Consider the following 19,215-nt stretch of genomic DNA (forward strand, 5'->3'; position numbering starts at 1 on the left):
CAGAAATATTCAGCAATTATTCAGTGCCGTTTCAGCAATTATTCAGCACTGTTTCAGAAATTATTCAGCACTGTTTCAGCAAATATTAAGTACTGTTTCAGCAATTATTCAGCACTGTTTCAGCAATTATACAGTGCTGTTTCAGCAATTATTCACTGCTGTTTCAGCAAATATTCAGTGCCGTTTCAGCAATTATTCAGTGCCGTTTCAGCAATAATACCCCCACCTATTCAGCAATGTTACAGCACTTATTCAGCAAGGATATGCTAGCTTTTCATCCTGCAATATACTTTAAAAAATAATCGAGACAAATATATTTTCAATTTTTATTTTTCATTCAAAATATCAAGTCTTAAATTGTCTTTTTCAGGCACTACCTTTTTTATAATTTAAATTTCCATTTACTGTTTACTTGGTATTACATCCTACCGGGTCTTCCCACCTCTCTGATTAGAAATAGCTAGCTGTTGTAGGCCTTATAGTCCACTATGAGGTAATCATTCTGATTGTCATATAGATCTATAGGCCTTGTCTGTATCCAACGAATTTTTAGGATAATCCACTTCTTAATTTGCTTGAATCCATCTGAAATTATACTAGCATACATGTACATTGTAAACTTAACAATGTGTATAATCTTATAAATAATGATCGAAGTTCATATAAATTCATGATCTTAATTAATTCAACATGGAATGCTTCAAATTTAAGTGATCGAAAGTTCTGATTTTTACATAGTACAGGCACTTAATAGGACTATTAGGTTAACATTAACACAAAAATTCATACCTCGAACTGCTAACAAAATGGCGTCGAAGATTCAGGCCAGGGAAACCAAGATCTGGAGGTTTTCATGCTTATGCATTCTCCCTCAAGGTATTTACTAAAATCTTTTCTTGGATTCTTTATACAGGAGAGTGGAATCGCATTAAATTCATCTTCACCCACTCATACAACGATGGCGTTATGATTTCAAGACATGGCTGTTGATCAGACAAATTTTTTCCCGCGTGCAATACTTCCGTCTGCGATGAATATTAAACTGGTACCCTTATCGACCTCGCCTATTTCGTATGTAGGTAACATCGATCAGCGGGGAACCAGTTTACAAATATTTAAAAAAAAATATTGTCAAAAGTATTATAGCTCTTAAAATAAAGGATATATTCCAATATTTCTCCTATAAATTTTTTTTATCGATTTTTTTAATACTTTGTAATTGATTGACAACTTCCGTCAACATCGGAAGAAAACACAGAAGATGGAGGCCGGAGGGGCAGTGCAGTGAGAAGATTCTGCCTTACTTAACATGTAAGTTTCAAAACCAAAATAATATAGGTTTAAATTATGAATGAAAATGACAGTCATATAAATAAATGGCACTTGGTTTCAATTTTGAAGTAGAGGTGACTAATGAAAGTCGCCGATTTTTTTTTGATTTATTTTTTTAAACTTACGATTTTTGTTAGGCCTAGGACACCCATGTTTTCTTATGTAACAGTGTGTAAAGATTTCAAGCTAAATGCACAAATGAATGTCACTGCCCACAGTTATAACAAGTAGGGATTACACACGTTGTAATTGTAAAACGACAAAGTTACGACGACCCGAATTTTCTCAACACAATTTCGCAATCTCTTTCTAGTGCCATTCTTCCATACTTTCACAACGTCTCGTAGGTTGAAAAATTCAGAAAATGCTTAATGCAGTTTTGTATTTGATTCCAATTGCAAAAATATACTATGGTAAAGCAGTTTAAGTATATCTATGACACAAAATGCTCTTGAATTCATACATTGAAATATTACGTCATTAGACCTGAATTACGATTATAAATCAAATATACAGCAATAGATACTCAAGAATTTGCTTGAAATGTAGGACTGTGTGATTGTATTGTTATGGAGCCTCTAATTAATATATTCATATATTGTTATTATATTTTTTCAGTAAGTCATTCTTAGGAGAACTTCTTAGTAGATAATAAGCAGGCTGACTCTTTATAAATTGGGAAGAGGAAGGAGTCGGAACTGTACATTCTGGAGGGAGTGGCTTGTGCTGAGTTTTATTTTTTAAGGAAACTTCCATTCAACATGTTCAACAACAGAAAATTTGTGAATTAACCCACTGTAGAGTGCCAAAATCTGTTGCAACAGAATTATAGTTGCAGATTAATCTAATAGATCTGCCTGTGATGACCATGATTGGAACTATATCTTGTTTAGTAAATGGACTTAAATAATGATCAACTCCAAAAAGTACCAAAAACTGTTACAACAGAATTGCTACAGTATAGATGCCTGTGGTGACCATGATCGAGACTAATATTTTTGATGAAGTGTTAAAGTGTATACACAGACACAAACATGGGCATAGTTAATTTGTTTTGTATTATATAATGTCCATTATGGGTTGATTTCATTGTCATGTCATATATTATGATTATAGTTTAAATAATTTATCTCCAAGGAATTTGTCTTTTTTCAGCATGATAAGTTGTCGCAATATTGCAGAGTTTCAGACAGTTTCAGCAATTTGAATGTTTCAGATGGAACTCAGCAATTTTAATTGATGTTTCAGAGTGTCTCAGCAACTTGTCTGAATGTTTCAGTAATTAAGAAATGTTTCAGCAATGCTCAAGGTGTTTCAGCATATGTACTGAAACATTTTCAGCATTGATTCAGCAAGAAACATTTCAGTAAGCAATGTTTCAGTAATTAAGAAATGTTTCAGCAATGCTCAAGGTGTTTCAGCATATATGCTGAAACATGTTCAGCATTGATTCAGCAAGAAAAATTTCAGTAAGCAACGTTTCAGATTTGTTTCAGATATCTTTCAGCAAATTTTCAGCAAAATATTTTCATGAGGGTAGTGTATTATTACGTAATCATCAACATGATTAAACACTAAGACATGTAAATGGTATGAAATTTACCGATCAGTAAAGCAAGAGGGTTAAGAAAACTGCAGGACAGCTTGGCAGCATGCTTCAGACAGACTTTGTGTTTCACAGCTGGGGTCAGCAGAATTTATCGGAAGCTCCAGAATCCTTACCCCGACTTCAGTTTATATAGGAGGATCAGTTTAACATTTTCCTGTTGAACTACTTTGTCCTGAATGATAACACCGATGCAAACCATCCCAGATAATACATGTACTAAAATTGTGCACAAGAATTCTGGGCACCGTAACGCTACGTTTTCCAGAGTACGTTTAATTAGTAAATAATATCATCGCACTTAAGTTATGTGTTTGTTATTCCTTCGTCAAATATGTGTCCCTTTGTACATGTGAATAATTTAGCCAAACGAAACTTACATATTTCGTATATGTTAAATTTCCATTTTTTTTTTAAATGACTATACCAGTAACATACCTGGCACAGAAGTAGTGCTATCACTTTTTACCGCTCTTCTCCGAGTTAATCCCCGTGATCGGCATTGGTTGTATGTGAGAGGGTATGGCGGTCTTCTGCTTGGACATTTGGATTTCCTTCAGGTTTCAAGTTTCCTCCAGCATAATGACCCCCTAGCGGCAATATCCGTGCATCAAAGGACCCCATTGGAAATACGATTTTAAGTTTTCATGGGTAATCCTTGGTATTTATGTATACATATTTGTATGCATGTATATACCAAATAAACATTTATTATAATTCGATGTTGAACATTCTGAAATACATGTACCAGCAATAAATTACTTCGGCACTAATACTCGATCCTGTAGAATTCAATTGTAATGTAAAGATGTATCGTGGAAGTATAAGCTTAGATTTACTTGTACTGTGCTGAGGAAGGTCATAAAATGCGAAACGTAGGAACATTTGGATTGTTGAATTCCGAATACCAAGCATCGTGAATCATAAAACAATACAACTATCAATTGTGGTATCCCAGTAATATTCGTAAGAATTCATGTCTGCAAGTTTCTCAGAAAATGTAGCACTGGCCTAAAGCTGCTGTTACATATATGAATATTCATGTGTACATACAATGTCATTCTTAATCTGTTGGACTCTCCCAATTTCAATATTTTAGTTTATAAAGAAGTGCACAAATCATACAAACTGGAAGTGAAACCATTGAACATTCAAATAACCTTTTTCTGTTATTTATCTGCTCTATTAAAAAAAATACGTTTCAGCTCCTTGACAAGGAACACACACACAATGTTTAATGAACATTTGACTTGCTGCCTTATTAATGTATACAAGCTTCAAAATGCATAACGGTACTAAATATCGCTAGAATATGATCACATATCCCACTGATACAGCTAATGACTCGCATGTCGTGAAGCAATGTTTCATATTATAATTTACACTAAATCGAGCCGAAATAAGATGGTTTTCTATACATCCACGTGAAATCGGTACACCCTTCATTAAGTATCTAGACTGCGTACAAGCTGTTGTCCCGTGGTAATTAAGCTAGGTTAAATCACCATGCACTACCAGCTTAATTGTATTGTATTAGAATTTATTTTCAGAAGTAAGGTATCCAAAAATTAATATAAAAACGTCATAATGTATGATTTAATTCAATATTTTCTCCATATGAATCTAGACGTAGTTGAATAAAATGATTTCAATTATATTTTTTATAAATGTACATTAAGGTGACATAATTGTTGATTCTTCAATACATGGAAAGTGGAGAAAAGATTTGAAATCATATTTATGGATGAATTGAAATAAAGTAGTTTCTTTAGTTATATTATTAAGTCCCATTGCAACTTCTCAAGTCTTTCCGGCAAGCTCGGGAAAGGCGTCTCAAATATATTGCATTCACCGGAAGTTTAAAATTTTTACAAAATGAATGTTTTGAACCATTGTTTAAGTAATTAATAAGTGATATTTAATATTTTTCTAAATTTACTATGGGGATATCTCATCGATTTTAGCAAATATTTATTGGAGAAAATAAAATATTTATTTTTTATTTTTGTATGTTGATTAGGTTGGTTTTCTGCTTGCCGGAAATGCCCAAAAATGTGCGATTGTGATAAATTCGTGTAGATGTACTCTCACACAATCACTTCAATCACCAATATTATTACCAAATTCATCTATTTAGTGACCAGACAAATTCGACCTTGGATCAATGTACCCAGATACAAAGAGAAAAGTAAGTACAAGTGTTTAGGTTTCCATGGTATTGAATTATTTACTGAATTTACTCGGATATACCTATCATGTACTGTTCTACGTTTATTATAGACCGATACCTTCAGAATCATTCGTGGACCATGTTCTTGATCTGATGAAAGATGGTAGACTAAAGATTTGTAACGAATTTTCCGTGAGTAAAACACACACTCACATTCTATTTTAAGAGAAATATTTACCATTGGTTCAGGTGAAATGTCAAACATTGTATTTAAAGTATGAATTTTTGAATATCATTTCAAAAAACCCTAATAATTCTCCATCAGCATATCATGATTGTATGCATATTTTTTTTTATTCTTATAATCAAATACATGTACAGATTGATTCGAAATGAAAAAAGTCAAACTTTCACAAAAACACTAAATTGACATCTTGCGTTTCTTGGCGTAATGATATGTATGACATCACTTTGTACTATACGGCACAGAGGGCGTGGCTCTTTGAACCCACAGTAACCCTTTCATAATGTAATTTGATTTTTGTTTAATTTTGGTTGGGTTGTCTAAAAGGGGTGACTAAACCATAATCTTTCAGATATTGAATCTCACTTCATCGCCGAAACTTAACAAAATATTACCAAATTGTGAATTTAGATGATTATATGATGTCATTTCTGTTATGACACCTGTTGGTTTTTTTAAAGATCATAGTAATCAAGAACGTTGCAATGAGGGTTATTAATTGTGTGAATACGTAATGGGACACAGGATCTCCATTGTAAGTATCATCAGAAAGACCTGTGACGTTCACTTCAAATTTCGGGGTTTGGCAAATGAATAGTCACTACCCATTTCAAACTTTGTGACGTTCACTTCAAATTTCGGGAGTTTGGCAAATGAATAGTCACTACCCATTTCAAACTTTATAAGCTTAGATGGGACCACCAAGGGTCAAACCCGGAACTTCCTGGTTTTGAAGTGAATGCTCTAACCACTAGGCTACTGTATCCATCAAAATACTTAATTTAGGGTACAGTAAATATGAACAGGGACGTCTGATTTGGTATTGAGAAACTAAGGAGTTCAAGTTTAACTACTAGTATATTGCTATTTGGATTCTTTTCTTCGCAAAGATGATGCTCACTGATAAAAGAGGTAAGGTTAAGTGTCCAGACCTTAATTTAGTGATGGAGAAACACTGACAGAAATGACCGTCACTTTTCATCACAAAATTGCAGCCGTTTGCTTCTCAGATATCCAAGATGCATGTACTACACCAACATTATACAAATACATGTATACATAAGTCCTTTGGTTTTGTCTGACTTGGGTGATGGTTACCTGTATAAGTCCTTTGGTTTTGTCTGACTTGGGTGATGGTGACATGTATATGTCCTTTGGTTTTGTCTGACTTGGGTGATGGTGACATGTATAAGTCCTTTGGTTTTGTCTGACTTGGGTGATGGTTACATGTATAAGTCCTTTGGTGTTGTCTGACTTGGGTGATGGTTACATGTATAAGTCCTTTGGTGTTGTCTGACTTGGGTGATGGTTACATGTATAAGTCCTTTGGTTTTGTCTGACTTGGGTGATGGTTACATGTATAAGTCCTTTGGTGTTGTCTGACTTGGGTGATGGTTAAGGCTCATGTTCCACATGGTTTACTTGTCATGTCTTGTACATATCATTATGTAGGAATTACTTCGGTCAAAGGAAACAGCAACTACAATGGAAGCAACTTTGAAGATGAATACAAACAGAAACAGAGGGAGCGTAGTACCCTGTAAGTTCTATGAAGTAATGATGTTCATGTATGTGTTTTAAAAGAAAATCTTGTGTTGTTTTACAACGCTGACTGAGATTTTTAAAGAAATTGAATTAACATTTCAGATGATTTTAATCACGTACAGCTCCAAGAGAAGAGGGAAGGATCCGACTATGTCAATGCCAGTTTTGTTTTGGTACGTGGTACATGTACTTGTAATGTACTTGATCTATATTTTCACTTGAAAACAAGGCTAGGGTAGATTTTGCAACAGTTGATGTTAGAACTAAAACTACCATGTTGAAAGATTGATGGTTGTTTAATTGTCAATTACAGAAGAAGTTTATGTTGATGAATGATGTAGAGGGACTACTTGTTTTTAGCGGAATTATATTCATTATTTTCATTCATATGTCTGATATATCCCAGTGAACTCGAAATAAAAGACACCACAGAGTCTTCCACATCTGCTTTTTACTTAGATATTTTATTGAACATAGACGCCAACGGCAAACTAACAACTCAATGATGAACTAACAATGCGATGAATTTAGCTTCTCTATGTCAATATCCGATATTTATGCTTACTCATAACTCAATTGATTCGATACGCAAGAGCTTGTTCTGTATATGATCAGTTTTTAAATCGAGGCAGGCTACTGACAAACAAGTTGATACTACAGGGGTTGCAAGTCTGGTTTAAAGTCAGCATTTCTCAAATCATATGGTCGTTATAACGATCCAGTTTGCCAATACAACCTGTCATTAGGTTAAATGGTGTATGACATGTTTCATACCTATTGTTAGACCATTCTTTATACACTGATTTTGACTACGGATTACTTCATTTACTTGATCAAGATATAGGGATCACAGCGGGTGTGACTGGTCAACAAAGGATTCTTACACCTCCTAGACACCTGATCCCACCTCAGGTATATCCAGGGGTCCATGTTTGTCCAACTCGTAATTTTGTATTCCTTAAAGGAGTTAAGAGATTGATCACTGTTTTTTATCTTCACCTTTTAATGCTTGTGTCTTAGTCAAAGTAAACATGGAATTTGTATTTGAATACGACATATTGTTTCCTTGTTATACTTTCTCCAGCAGCAAAAAAATTCACCAGTTTTAAAGAAGAGTTTCTTTGAAAATCGAGGTCTCTCACAACATTAAAATCTGATATTTTGAGGTAACTTGAGCATATAATCAATATAAAATCGGACAGTATATCAAATGGATTTTATGTGAGGTAAATAAACATTATATATATTTTGCAGGGATTTCAGCATTTTGAAATTTTATTGTCACTATACTGATCTGATTTACAAATACAAGCTGTCTGACCTGTTTCATACCAATTGTTAGGTACTCTTTTTTTATCTACTTATATTGACTACCTGATCAAGATATAGGGTTCACAGCATATGTTATTGGTCAATAGGGGATGCTTAGTCCTCCTATGCACCTAATCCAACCTCTAGTATGTTCAGGGGTTCATCTTTGCCCTTCTTTTAATTTTGATTTCTTTATGGGATTTATGAGATTGATCACTCTTCGTTATCTTCACTTGTTCATACATTTTATCAGAGTTGTCCATGATCAGTTCCATTGCCTATTAATACTGATACATTTAGTTAATAAGAAATCATAAGTCATTGACAGGTAGCCTACTGGTTAGGTCGCTTCGCAGCTTGAGGCCCGAATTTGATTTTCAATCCCGAACCAAAGACGTTTACGGCAATAGGTGGTTGTTTCATCGCGAAAATTCTAGCGATAGAAATGAAAAGTACGAATCTTTCAGATGTATGATCTTACAAATGGAGGTTTCGTGTCGAGGTAGGCGTTGGCACGATAATAATAAATCAGTACTGCTACATATACCACCGTAAGCGCCCTGCAGAGGTAAAAATATGTGACACTTCACATAAAAGTAGTGACATATTATCATGAGTGAAAAATTTCTCAAATGGTATGTAAAACAACATACATGTACATGCAAACAAATGATATCACAAATTATTGACATCGAAATGTGTGGGCATAATATCGATAATCAAACTCGGGCCTCCGAGCTATGAAGCAGACACCCCAACCACTACACTAATGGTTCATTTTAATCTGTGTGACAGATTTAGAAATATATTCACTTGTAACAATAAACGCTTTCTTAAACAAAAATATACACTGAAGCTACATACAGAAGTATCGAAATGCTTGCTACTTTTGTTTATCAGCCAAGTCTTCAGGCATTGTCTTGTAAACAACTGTTTTTATTTCTTCTATACTTCTTGGAAGTAATGATTCCACTTTGATAAATCTTGATGATTTCTTAATTGAAATTGTTGTTGTTTTAAAGAATCAAAGCTATATAATGACACAGTACCCTCTTCCGAAGACAGTTGGACATTTTTGGTGCATGGTTTGGGAACAGAACTGTCCATCAATAGTAGCTCTTACTAGTGATGAAGAAAAAAATAAGGTAATGTGATTTTTGTATGGAGTTGTAATTGTAAATGAGTTCATTCTAAAAGAGACTGAAATATTACTTACGTTCTCATGATACATGTATGACGAAAAAATGACAATTATATGAATATTGTAGAAACTCTCTTCACATTATCTCCATGCGTTGGAATATGTAGCAATCTAATTCCCCCAGCAGTAATTGTGGATTACGACCACGCGTAAAACATGATGTAATATTTGAAACTCGAACAATAAGAATAACAACATCTCGAAACTTTGGGAAGTCTTTTTAAGCAAAGACTCCCATTTTATTATGCTAACATTATAATAATGTAAAAAGTCATAAAATATGTATTATTTTATGTCAAAATGCTAAAACTTTTATTCAAAGAAATTGCTCTAAAGTTATATTTCTTCTTTCACCAAGAACACACTGATCCAATATCTTAATCAAATACTAGTATGACATGGAACAAAACTTCGTCCAATGTTATAAGACTTGTGTAAAATTTGGGTATTCTATCTTGGTTAATATCTACAAATCCCCAGGAGGAATGGTATTTCCCTGCAACCGATGGAGCAGTCCGTACTGCTGGTGGTATCGATGTGGAACTCGTTGCAACGTTCAACGTACAAGAGAAAGTGGCATTACGTAAAATCAAGTTATTTAAGGTAATTTTGTTATCTCTAATAAGATAATGAAAATTTTATGATATTGATAATAATGCGGTACGGTAATGCAATGATAAATTCACATATCATTTTCAATCTTCCAGGGAAAGCAGCAAAAGAATGTAAATCACTTTCATGCATACGGTCTGGAAATGGTCAACATGTCGGAGCAACTCCTTAATTTCATAAATCTTGTAGCATTAAACAAGGCTAAACCACAAGGCAACGGGCCGTATGTTGTACACAGTGGATGGTTAGTAAGCGATGCATTTGAAAATTAATGGCGAATCTTCAGCAATATATCGATCTTTTAGATCGTGTTTGATATGGAAAATTCTAGGCATACACGTAATAATTATAATACAAATGGATATATTTCAGTGTCGGTATAGACTACAGTGGAGTGTTTGTTCTGGTGGGTTACCTTGTTAAGTTAATTGAGTCTGGTGTCAATAGGATTGACGTTTACGGATCCACTCTCACTATCATGAACGGAAGAATGGATGCCCTCACCACAGAGGTACAATTATCAATGACTGAAAGTGATCAATAAATGTTTTGTTCACTTTTAGTTACATTTTTTTGGAACAGTTAACACTTTACCACAGTTATATGTAACGACTAATCTGTAATCAGGATGTGCATCAATGCAGATGTACTGCCTTTGATATTCTGTAACCAAACTGACTATCTACATCAGTTTTTTAGTATTTCATACTCAATCTTCATGTCAGCGTTAGTATAGGCCGAAATTTTGCAGCCCTTCACCGGCAGTGATATGAGTGAAATATTCTTGAGAGGGAGTTAAACAATATTCAATCAATCATATTCTCATGACCCCGGTATCGACGGCAGCATCGCGTCACACTTTACGGAAAAATCTCTAACCTTTTGAACAAGGGGGTCATTGCTTTGATACATGTATATCACTTATAGATGCTTTATGACCAGGCATTTTATTTGGTACTAAAACATTTGACCTAGTGATGACCTTTACCTTGGACTTCAACCTACTTTTCCAAAACTTTTACTTCATTGCTATATGGGATATGACTTTGAATATGAATTTCTCATTGCAAGGACTTCCATTTGGCACGAAGACTTTTGACTGTGACCTTGGATTTTAACCTACTTTTCAAAAACTGTGCCCTATGTTTTGAACCAAGAGGGATATGGCGTGATAATCCTCAAATATATTTCTCATGACCAAGTCTTTCATTTTGTAGCAAGACATTTGACGTAGAGACTTGACCTTGGACTGACTTACTTTTCAAAAACTTAAACTTTGGCTGTATGTTTTGAACCAAGGGGAATAGGACATTTAATTGCCTTATAGACAGGCCTTTCATTTGGTACTCAGGACTTTTGATCTTGGAATTTCACCTAGTTTTGAAAAACTCTTAACCTTTTGAACCGCAGGGGAATTGTTAAGTAGTGTCACACTTCCCGGTGAGCTATGTTGTCTTCTGACAACTTTTGTTTCACTTTTCTTTTCTTTCTGATTTCAAATATATCTTGTTTAAAATTTATATAAGTGAGAAGGCATACATTTTACTGTCCCCTGTGTTGTAATGTGCCTGTGGTCATATGATGAAATTGTACAACGTCCAAAGGCGATATGCTACATTTGATCAAGTACTATCCGGATTTCACACACCAAATGATGTACATTTGTGGCTGATGTAAAAGGATAATAGTTGTAATTGAGGTTTTCAAACCACATCTGAGATGGGTGAATTCTGTCCCTCAAATTTGTTATCACTAATCAAATCCCACCTTTCGAATCTGATGTAATTTTCTGTGTTACTTCCTTGGAGTAATGTCATACATGTATATGGTAATTATTTGCAAATGTAAATAATTGTTCATCTTGTGTTCCCAAGTCCTCAAATAGCAGTCACTGTTGGACTTCTTATTTTATGCCCCCAAGATCAGGGGAGGAGGGGATATTATTTTTGTCCTGTCTGTAATTCTATCTGAAACTTTAACCTTGCTAATAACTTTTGAAAAGTAAGTGCTAGAGCTTTGATATTTCACATTAGTATTCCTTGTGACAAGATTTCCATGGGTACCAAAATATTTGACCCTGTGACCTTGACCTTGGAATTTGACCTACTCTTTGAAAACTTTAACCTTGCTAATAACTTTTGAACAGTTAGTGCTAGAGCTTTGATATTTCACATGAGTATTCCTTGTGCCAAGACCTTTCCGTGGGTACTAAACCTTTTGACCTTGGCATTTGACCTACTTTTATAAAAATTTGACGCTGGTCATAACTTCTTAATGGTAAATATTAGAGCTTTCATATTGCACATGAACATTTCTTTCTACTGGTACCAAGATATTTGTCCTTGTGACCTTGGCCATCTTTGTAAATTGCCATTATGGGGGGGCATTTGTGTTTCACAAACACATTTTGTTTTAAAAAACTTTTCTTCTGGAGAGCTTAATGGCCATTCTCTGCACTTTGTATATAAATGTGTAGTCTATGACCTAATCAGTTATGAGACAGGCTACCAACAAATAAATTGATGTTACAGGGGTGGGATTTCAAAAGTTTCGTTTAAAAAGTCAGCATTTCGCATATTTTATGGCTGCTGTAATGACCTAGGTAGCAAATACAAGCTGTGTGACGCAAGTCATACTAATTGTTAGGCTGTTCTTTACATACTTATTTTGACCCCGGGTTTGATTCCGTTTAACTGATCAAGATGTGGGGCTCACAATGGGTATGATCGGTCAACAGGGGATGCTTACTTGTTTTGGGAACCTGATTCCACCTTTAGTGTATCCTGAGGCTTGTGCTTGCCCTTCTCTTCATTTGCTTTCTTTATGGGATTTGGGAGTTTGGTCATTTTTCGTTGTCTTCAATTGTTCATAAGATATACCTCAGTTAAAAATAATTCTTAGTGCTGATTTCAAATATAACAAGATTGCTATACGTAGCCATATGTCCCCCATCACCGCAAAAAAAAATTAAAGCACAGAAATCTCTTAACTCCTGCAAATCTTTTAGAATTAAAATGGCTGTGTAATTTGATCAACTACATATTGTGACTAACTACTCTGCAAACTTTGAACAAAATCCATACAACCGTCTTTGAGTTGTGGCCACAAAATGTTTATATAGTGAAGAATGCAAACAAAAAAAAAGGTAAAATCTCAGAACTCCCACAAAATCTGTGGAATCAAAATGACAACAGGATATGATTTAGCACAATATGAGTAATTTGAACAAAATCCCTTGAGCAGTTTTAGAGGAAGATGGACGGATGCGTGAACACCGATATTTCTATGTCCCATTCCACGTTGTGACTGGGTACAATTACAGTGTAGTATTGAATAACCATATTTTATTTAGAGGACCAACACTAGAATATACATGTATAACATATTAAAATGAAAAGGTGAAGATGATGAACAGTGATCAATCTCATAACTCTTATAAGGAATACAAAATAGAGAGTTGGGCAAACACGGACCCCTGAATATACCAGAGGTGAGATCAGGTGCCTAGGAGGAGTAAGCATTCCCTGTTAACCGAATACACATTCGCATTAATTTGAGAAGTCACTGAAATATGTAGTCAGTGTCGTAAATTCATGTATAATCTGTTTTATTGAATTTTTATAGGAACAATATGCTGTTATTTACATGTGCCTAAAGAGATATATCAATAACCAATTACGACCTGGAAAGCATCGTGCTGATTTCGAAAGAAAGGGTAAGATACAAATATATTGTAAGGAAAATGAACAAATAATGCATCAAAGAAACGAATCATTATTAGCTTAATTCAAATATTTTCAAAGTCATAAACCATGAAACCGATAAAAACATTAAAGGAATGTGGAACGTTGACTTCGAATACTGTCCAAGCTTCACATTAATACTTATTACAAAACCTAAGTACTGTTTTAAGTAAGTTTGTATTGAAAAGATCAATGGATTTTTATAAATTCATGTATTGTTTTCCTACTCCACGTACATGTATCTGCAGTAATTATACTGAACATAATTCATTAATTTGTAGATGCAGCAAGTGCGTCCGAATATTCACCTTGAAATAAACCTGGTCAGGAGATTGTTTTTCCATATCAAGGAGATTCACTGAACAGAGTATCAAGGACTTTTTTTTAAAAAAATACAAATTTACGTATATTTATGTATTCACGGGGACATAGTAATAATATAATCTTGCTAAAGTAAAATCAAAGTACAAAATGTACTCCTGGGCGTTTAACTTTTTCAAAGATGATTGTATGATTGATTGTATATTGTTTAACGTCCCTCCCGAGAATATTTTACGTCACCATTACTGATGGAGGGCTGCACAATTTAGGCCTATGCTCGACGCTTATGACCTTAGAGCAGGAATGGATCTTTATCGTGCCACACCTGCTGTGACACGGGGCCTCGATTTTTGCGGTCTCATCCGAAGGACTGTCCCATTTAGTCACCTCTTACGACAAGCAAGAGGTACATGTACTGGGGATCTATTCTACTCCGGACCCCCACGGGAATAAACAAATGTTCAAAGAAAAAATATTGTATATCTCAAAGTAATATCGGCATTTAAAAAAAATACTAATCTTGATTTCACTAAATTTTCGCAGTTAACATTTATTTAATGAATTTATATACATTTACATTCATTTATTTACTACATACAGAGACTCTGGTTCAGTGAATTTATCTATTCATTTAGACGCCGAGGCGTGCTACAGAGTATATCATAACGTTCAATCTCCCTAATCGGCAATGAATTCATCCACGCGAACTCATTTGATATCTTTTCCAATCATTTTGTAAAAGGAACATCTCTGTTTATAAAGAATAGCACTACTACATGTAACCAACTTTTTCGGTTTCAAGTACCGGTCTCTTAGTAACAAACGGTATTGTAATTGCTGATGTTGGTAATGGTGTTCGCATTGGTGGGCCTTGTAGTAGTGTTGGTGTCGGTAGTAGTGCTGAGGTGTTCCTGTCCTTAAGCACCATTGAATTCAATTATGTCGAAACAAACTTATTCACTTATGTGGCACAATAAAGATCACTCCCTGCTCAATGGCCATAAGCGCCGAGCAAAAGCTTAAATTGTGCAGCCCATCACCGGCAGTAGTGACGTCTCCATATTAGTGAAATATTCTCGAAAGGGACGTTATATTAAACAATATTCAATCAATCTAATCGGTCTACTACATGTACTTAAACGATGTACATTAAAATTCATGATTCGAAATTCAAAACGAACTTTAAATTTCATTGAATGGACATCATGATGCGGATTGATTGATTGTATCTTCTTTAACGTCTCTCTCGAGAATTTTTCACTGAAGGGCTTCAAATTTAGGCCTTTGCTCGACACTTACGGCCATTGAGCAGTGAGGGTTCTTTAGCGTGCCACACCTACTGTGACACAAGACATCCGTTTTTAAGGTTATCTCCGAGAACACGTGACATTCACAGCTGCTGCCGAGCGTTTGGCGATGGAACTGTCACTACCGGTTTTAACGACTTGTGTATATGCAGATTCGAACCCCGGCCTTTCGCATGCGGGGTGAACGATCTAACTTGTAGGCTACCGCGGCGGTTAATGACGCTGATTAAACCTTAAACCGTTACTATATAATGCAGTAATTTTAGGCACATATATTTTACGACGAAGATCTCGATCTCGATCTCTCTCTCTCTCGCACGCAAATGATGAGTACGCAGAAGATTGCGTATATTCAGCTACGCGCGCGCTTGTTTGTATACCTTTCCATGTAATGCATCGACGGAAAAGGTAATTTCATGTCCATATTCCTTATCATGGTTTCAAAGGATGTTCATTTTGTTTTAGGAAATGGGTTTAGTTGCTATCCGTACGCATAACATACAGGCTTTCCATTTACTAGAATATAGTTTAGTAGAAACAATTGTCTTCCTTGATATCGCATATTCAATATAGAGTTCTATACTTTATCACAGTATATCACAAAAGGAATATATCTAGTGCTTTAGTAACTACCAATCCAACCATCAGCCCATCCCTACAACGTAATGTTATTGGTTCACTTAAGAAGGTATGCTACACCAGAGAAATTTGATATGGATGAAAAGTCGAGGATATGTACAACAGTATTTACATGACGTGTACATGATCTATTGGTACAATAAAACAGGATAGTCTATGGGCACCGTCGTAACAAGAATAGATATGGGTTACCCCATATCCAAGAAATTCGAATTTTAATTTACTCGTAGCAAATACTGTGACCAGTCTTGATTCACTAGCAAACAGTGCGCACACCTGTCCTTGACCTTTTAACCTTGAAAAAATGTACAATTACATGAACAATATTATACTAAAGAAGTATGATTTAAAATCTTGTCTTTATATTAGCTGAAAAATGCATATATAGAGTAATGCAAAAATCAAGAAGGTGAAAATCACTTTGTAGATATTTACAGTATAATCTGTCTAAACCGGCTATGTGTGGTTCCAAAGAAATTGGCCGGTTTGCACAGAGTCCGGAGTGCAGAATGTTGACAAGAATGAGATTTGTTTCCCTTGTATTCATATGCATACGTGTGTAATGATTGCTAACGTTTTATTATATCACAAAAGAATTCAAAATGTAAAAATATAAATGTAAGTGTTTTATTGTCGTGCTCTTTTGAAAAAATTTAAATTTTCAGTAAACAGTTTAAAATCTGCGAATTATTTGCGCAATTTTCTGTTGGTAAATTGTCGATTTCGTCTACATCATCGCCGTTATCAAGTGCTACATTATGTACGTTCGTCAAGTTTGTGTTGTGTTCGTTTAAAATTGGTCTTTCCCAGCTTTCATTGTAAATGTATCGCTTTCAACTGTCTCAATTTCTGAAACGGAAAGTAATGTAATGCCGAGTGATCGACCGGACATGGCGAGTTGTGCTAACTAACTGCATATCAGCACTGTCTGACTCGCCGTAGAGCTCCGAGAAGTCCATGAGGGGAAACCCTGCTTTTGGAAAACATAACGGGATTGTTGCCGATTTTGTTTTATTCCAAAAATGTATCGAATTCATCGATTAATTGAACTTTGTCTTTTAATGTCAGTTCTCGTCTCTGTCGTTAGGGGGAGGGCGCCATTACCTTGTGCGTGGTGCTGTCATAATTGAAAAGTACACCCCTAAAAATCAGGTTTTATTTTAAACTGATCGCGACTCATCGCCAGTTGCACTCTTTTACTTGCCTGTGGCTTCCCTGGAGACACCCTTTGTGTGCACCGCGTGTGATCGACCGAATACCGACAGGTTGGTCATCGTGGGGTGGCTGGTTTAAATGCGATAATTAAAGCTAATTACGAGCAGTTGGGACCTTGTATACACCGAATACCATTGACTGCAACAATTAGGGTGGTGTATCATTGAGGGGCCGGTTTACACAGGATAATTAAAGTTAATTGATAGCAGTTGGGACTGTGTAAGCCGGCCGATATACAGAATACGCAGTATCCGGAGTACATTTCTTACATGTGTTATATTTTTAGAAGTTGGAAAAACCCACATATATGTATTACTTTAATAAAATGATTTGATAGCCTTTTGTCTTTCAAAACTACCGTTACCAGTGGTAACATGTTTTCCTTTAGATATCACATTTATTCTCTTTTCTGTTCAGTTGTTAATTTCCTCTGCTCTGATTACATATATTTAATACCAGCGTCTATGAAGCGGTGTTGACAAAGCGTCATGCTTGTTTATAACGGTCATAACTCGTAATCATACGTATTGTATAAGACAAATTCATCGGCATTTACCAGAAGTGCTCTGTCATACATAGAAATCCTTATAAAAAAGAAAACACACACCCACACAAATTAATGATTAACATTCTCTCTCAGAAGAAATTGTATGATAATTAACGAACAATAATCATGAAAGGAATATAATTGTCAATCGAAGAATGACCTATATATTTTCGTGAAATACACTGAGGAGGCAGCTAGCGTAGGAATATGAATACTTCTTATTTACATTTTTGGTGAAAAAGTGATTTTCATAAAATCATTTAACGTTAATTTTGTTTTCTTCTACGTATTACATAAACATCGATATTCTAAACATTTGCTGTAATGTTGTATCTGCTGATCATGAATGGAACTATATTTTTTCAGAGCAATTGTGTGAAGAGTACCTGAATCCAGTAATAAATCTTGGATCTATAGATAGTATGCACTGATCGAATTTATTTAAAAAAAAATATGTATCGGTAAGGATTTCATTCTCAAACTTTAGAATTCATGGCGATTTTTCGATTTTATTGTCTTATTTGGAAGGTCACATCATTTGATATGCAAAAGCTATCACGTGTTCCAATGTATATAAATGTACCATCTCCTCAATATGTATACCTCTGTTCTATGGAGCGCCAAATTAACATAAACTCAAATAATTGAAGATATCTTCAATTATTTAAAGATATCATCAATTCATTTGATGCGCGCAACAATTGAATTAAATATATCTTCAAATAATTAATGATATCTTCAATTCTGAATTATTGCGCGCATTAATTGAATTGATGATAGCATTAATTCTTCAGCTGAATTGATGCGCGCTTTAATTGAATTAATGATCTCTTCAAATGAATTAATGATATCAACAATTGAATTGATGCGCGCTACAATTCAATTGAAGAGAGCAATAATTGATATAATGCGCGCATTAAATCAATTGATGACAGCAATAATTGAATTGATGCGCGCATTAATTCATTTGATGAGAGCAATAATTGATTTAATGCGCTCATTAATTCAATTATTGCTCTCTTCAATTGAATTAATGATATCTTTAATTCATTTGAAGAGAGCAATAATTCTTTTAGAGAAAGCAACCATCTTCAATTCAACATATCCACAATTGAATTAATGACATCTTTAATTGAATTGTTGCTCTCTTTAAAAGAATTGATGCGCGCATCAATTCCTTATACAAAAGCACTGCAAATGAATTAAAGATATCTTCAGTTGAATTAAAGAGATCATCAAATTATTTATACCGAGCTCTAAATTAATTATTGCGAGCAATATTTCTACTAAATTGATGCTGTCATCAAATGAATTGAAGAGAGCAATCATTGAATTAATGCACGCATCAAATCTATTATTGCTCTCATTAATTGAATTAATGCGCGCATCAATTGAATTGAAGAGAGCAATAATTGAATTAAT

At 34.7% G+C, this 19,215-nt stretch overlaps 2 protein-coding genes and 1 long non-coding RNA gene across 3 annotated transcripts in view; all 3 read left to right on the forward strand.

Moving 5' to 3' along the window:
* The window catches only part of LOC125673160 (titin-like), a 268,458-nt gene that overhangs the window by 94,739 nt on the left and 154,504 nt on the right, over positions 1-19,215 (forward strand). The window lies entirely within an intron of this gene.
* LOC130053435 (uncharacterized) lies at positions 1,042-2,468 on the forward strand. Its single transcript, XR_008802020.1, has 2 exons — positions 1,042-1,311; positions 1,951-2,468. It is a non-coding gene; the product is annotated as an uncharacterized LOC130053435 (long non-coding RNA).
* LOC125676500 (tyrosine-protein phosphatase non-receptor type 2-like) lies at positions 6,468-14,183 on the forward strand. The gene is made up of 8 exons (XM_056160704.1): positions 6,468-6,892; positions 7,000-7,070; positions 9,231-9,353; positions 9,890-10,012; positions 10,117-10,265; positions 10,394-10,532; positions 13,646-13,736; positions 14,046-14,183. Exons 1-8 carry the CDS (start codon positions 6,838-6,840, stop codon positions 14,075-14,077), a joined length of 783 nt encoding a protein of 260 aa, XP_056016679.1. The 5' UTR covers positions 6,468-6,837; the 3' UTR covers positions 14,078-14,183.

This window comes from Ostrea edulis, chromosome 3 (assembly GCF_947568905.1).
Source record: "Ostrea edulis chromosome 3, xbOstEdul1.1, whole genome shotgun sequence".
NCBI lineage: Eukaryota > Metazoa > Mollusca > Bivalvia > Ostreida > Ostreidae > Ostrea > Ostrea edulis.

What these genes read in the sequence shown, in the direction of transcription:
- LOC125676500 (XM_056160704.1), top strand. Translation starts at nt 6,838, where the DNA reads ATGGAAGCAACTTTGAAGATGAATACAAACAGAAACAGAGGGAGCGTA. An exon ending in CAGAGGGAGCGTAGTACCCT is followed by an intron (nt 6,893 to 6,999) that starts GTAAGTTCTATG and finishes TTAACATTTCAG; the next exon opens with ATGATTTTAATCACGTACAG. An exon ending in TCAATGCCAGTTTTGTTTTG is followed by an intron (nt 7,071 to 9,230) that starts GTACGTGGTACA and finishes GTTGTTTTAAAG; the next exon opens with AATCAAAGCTATATAATGAC.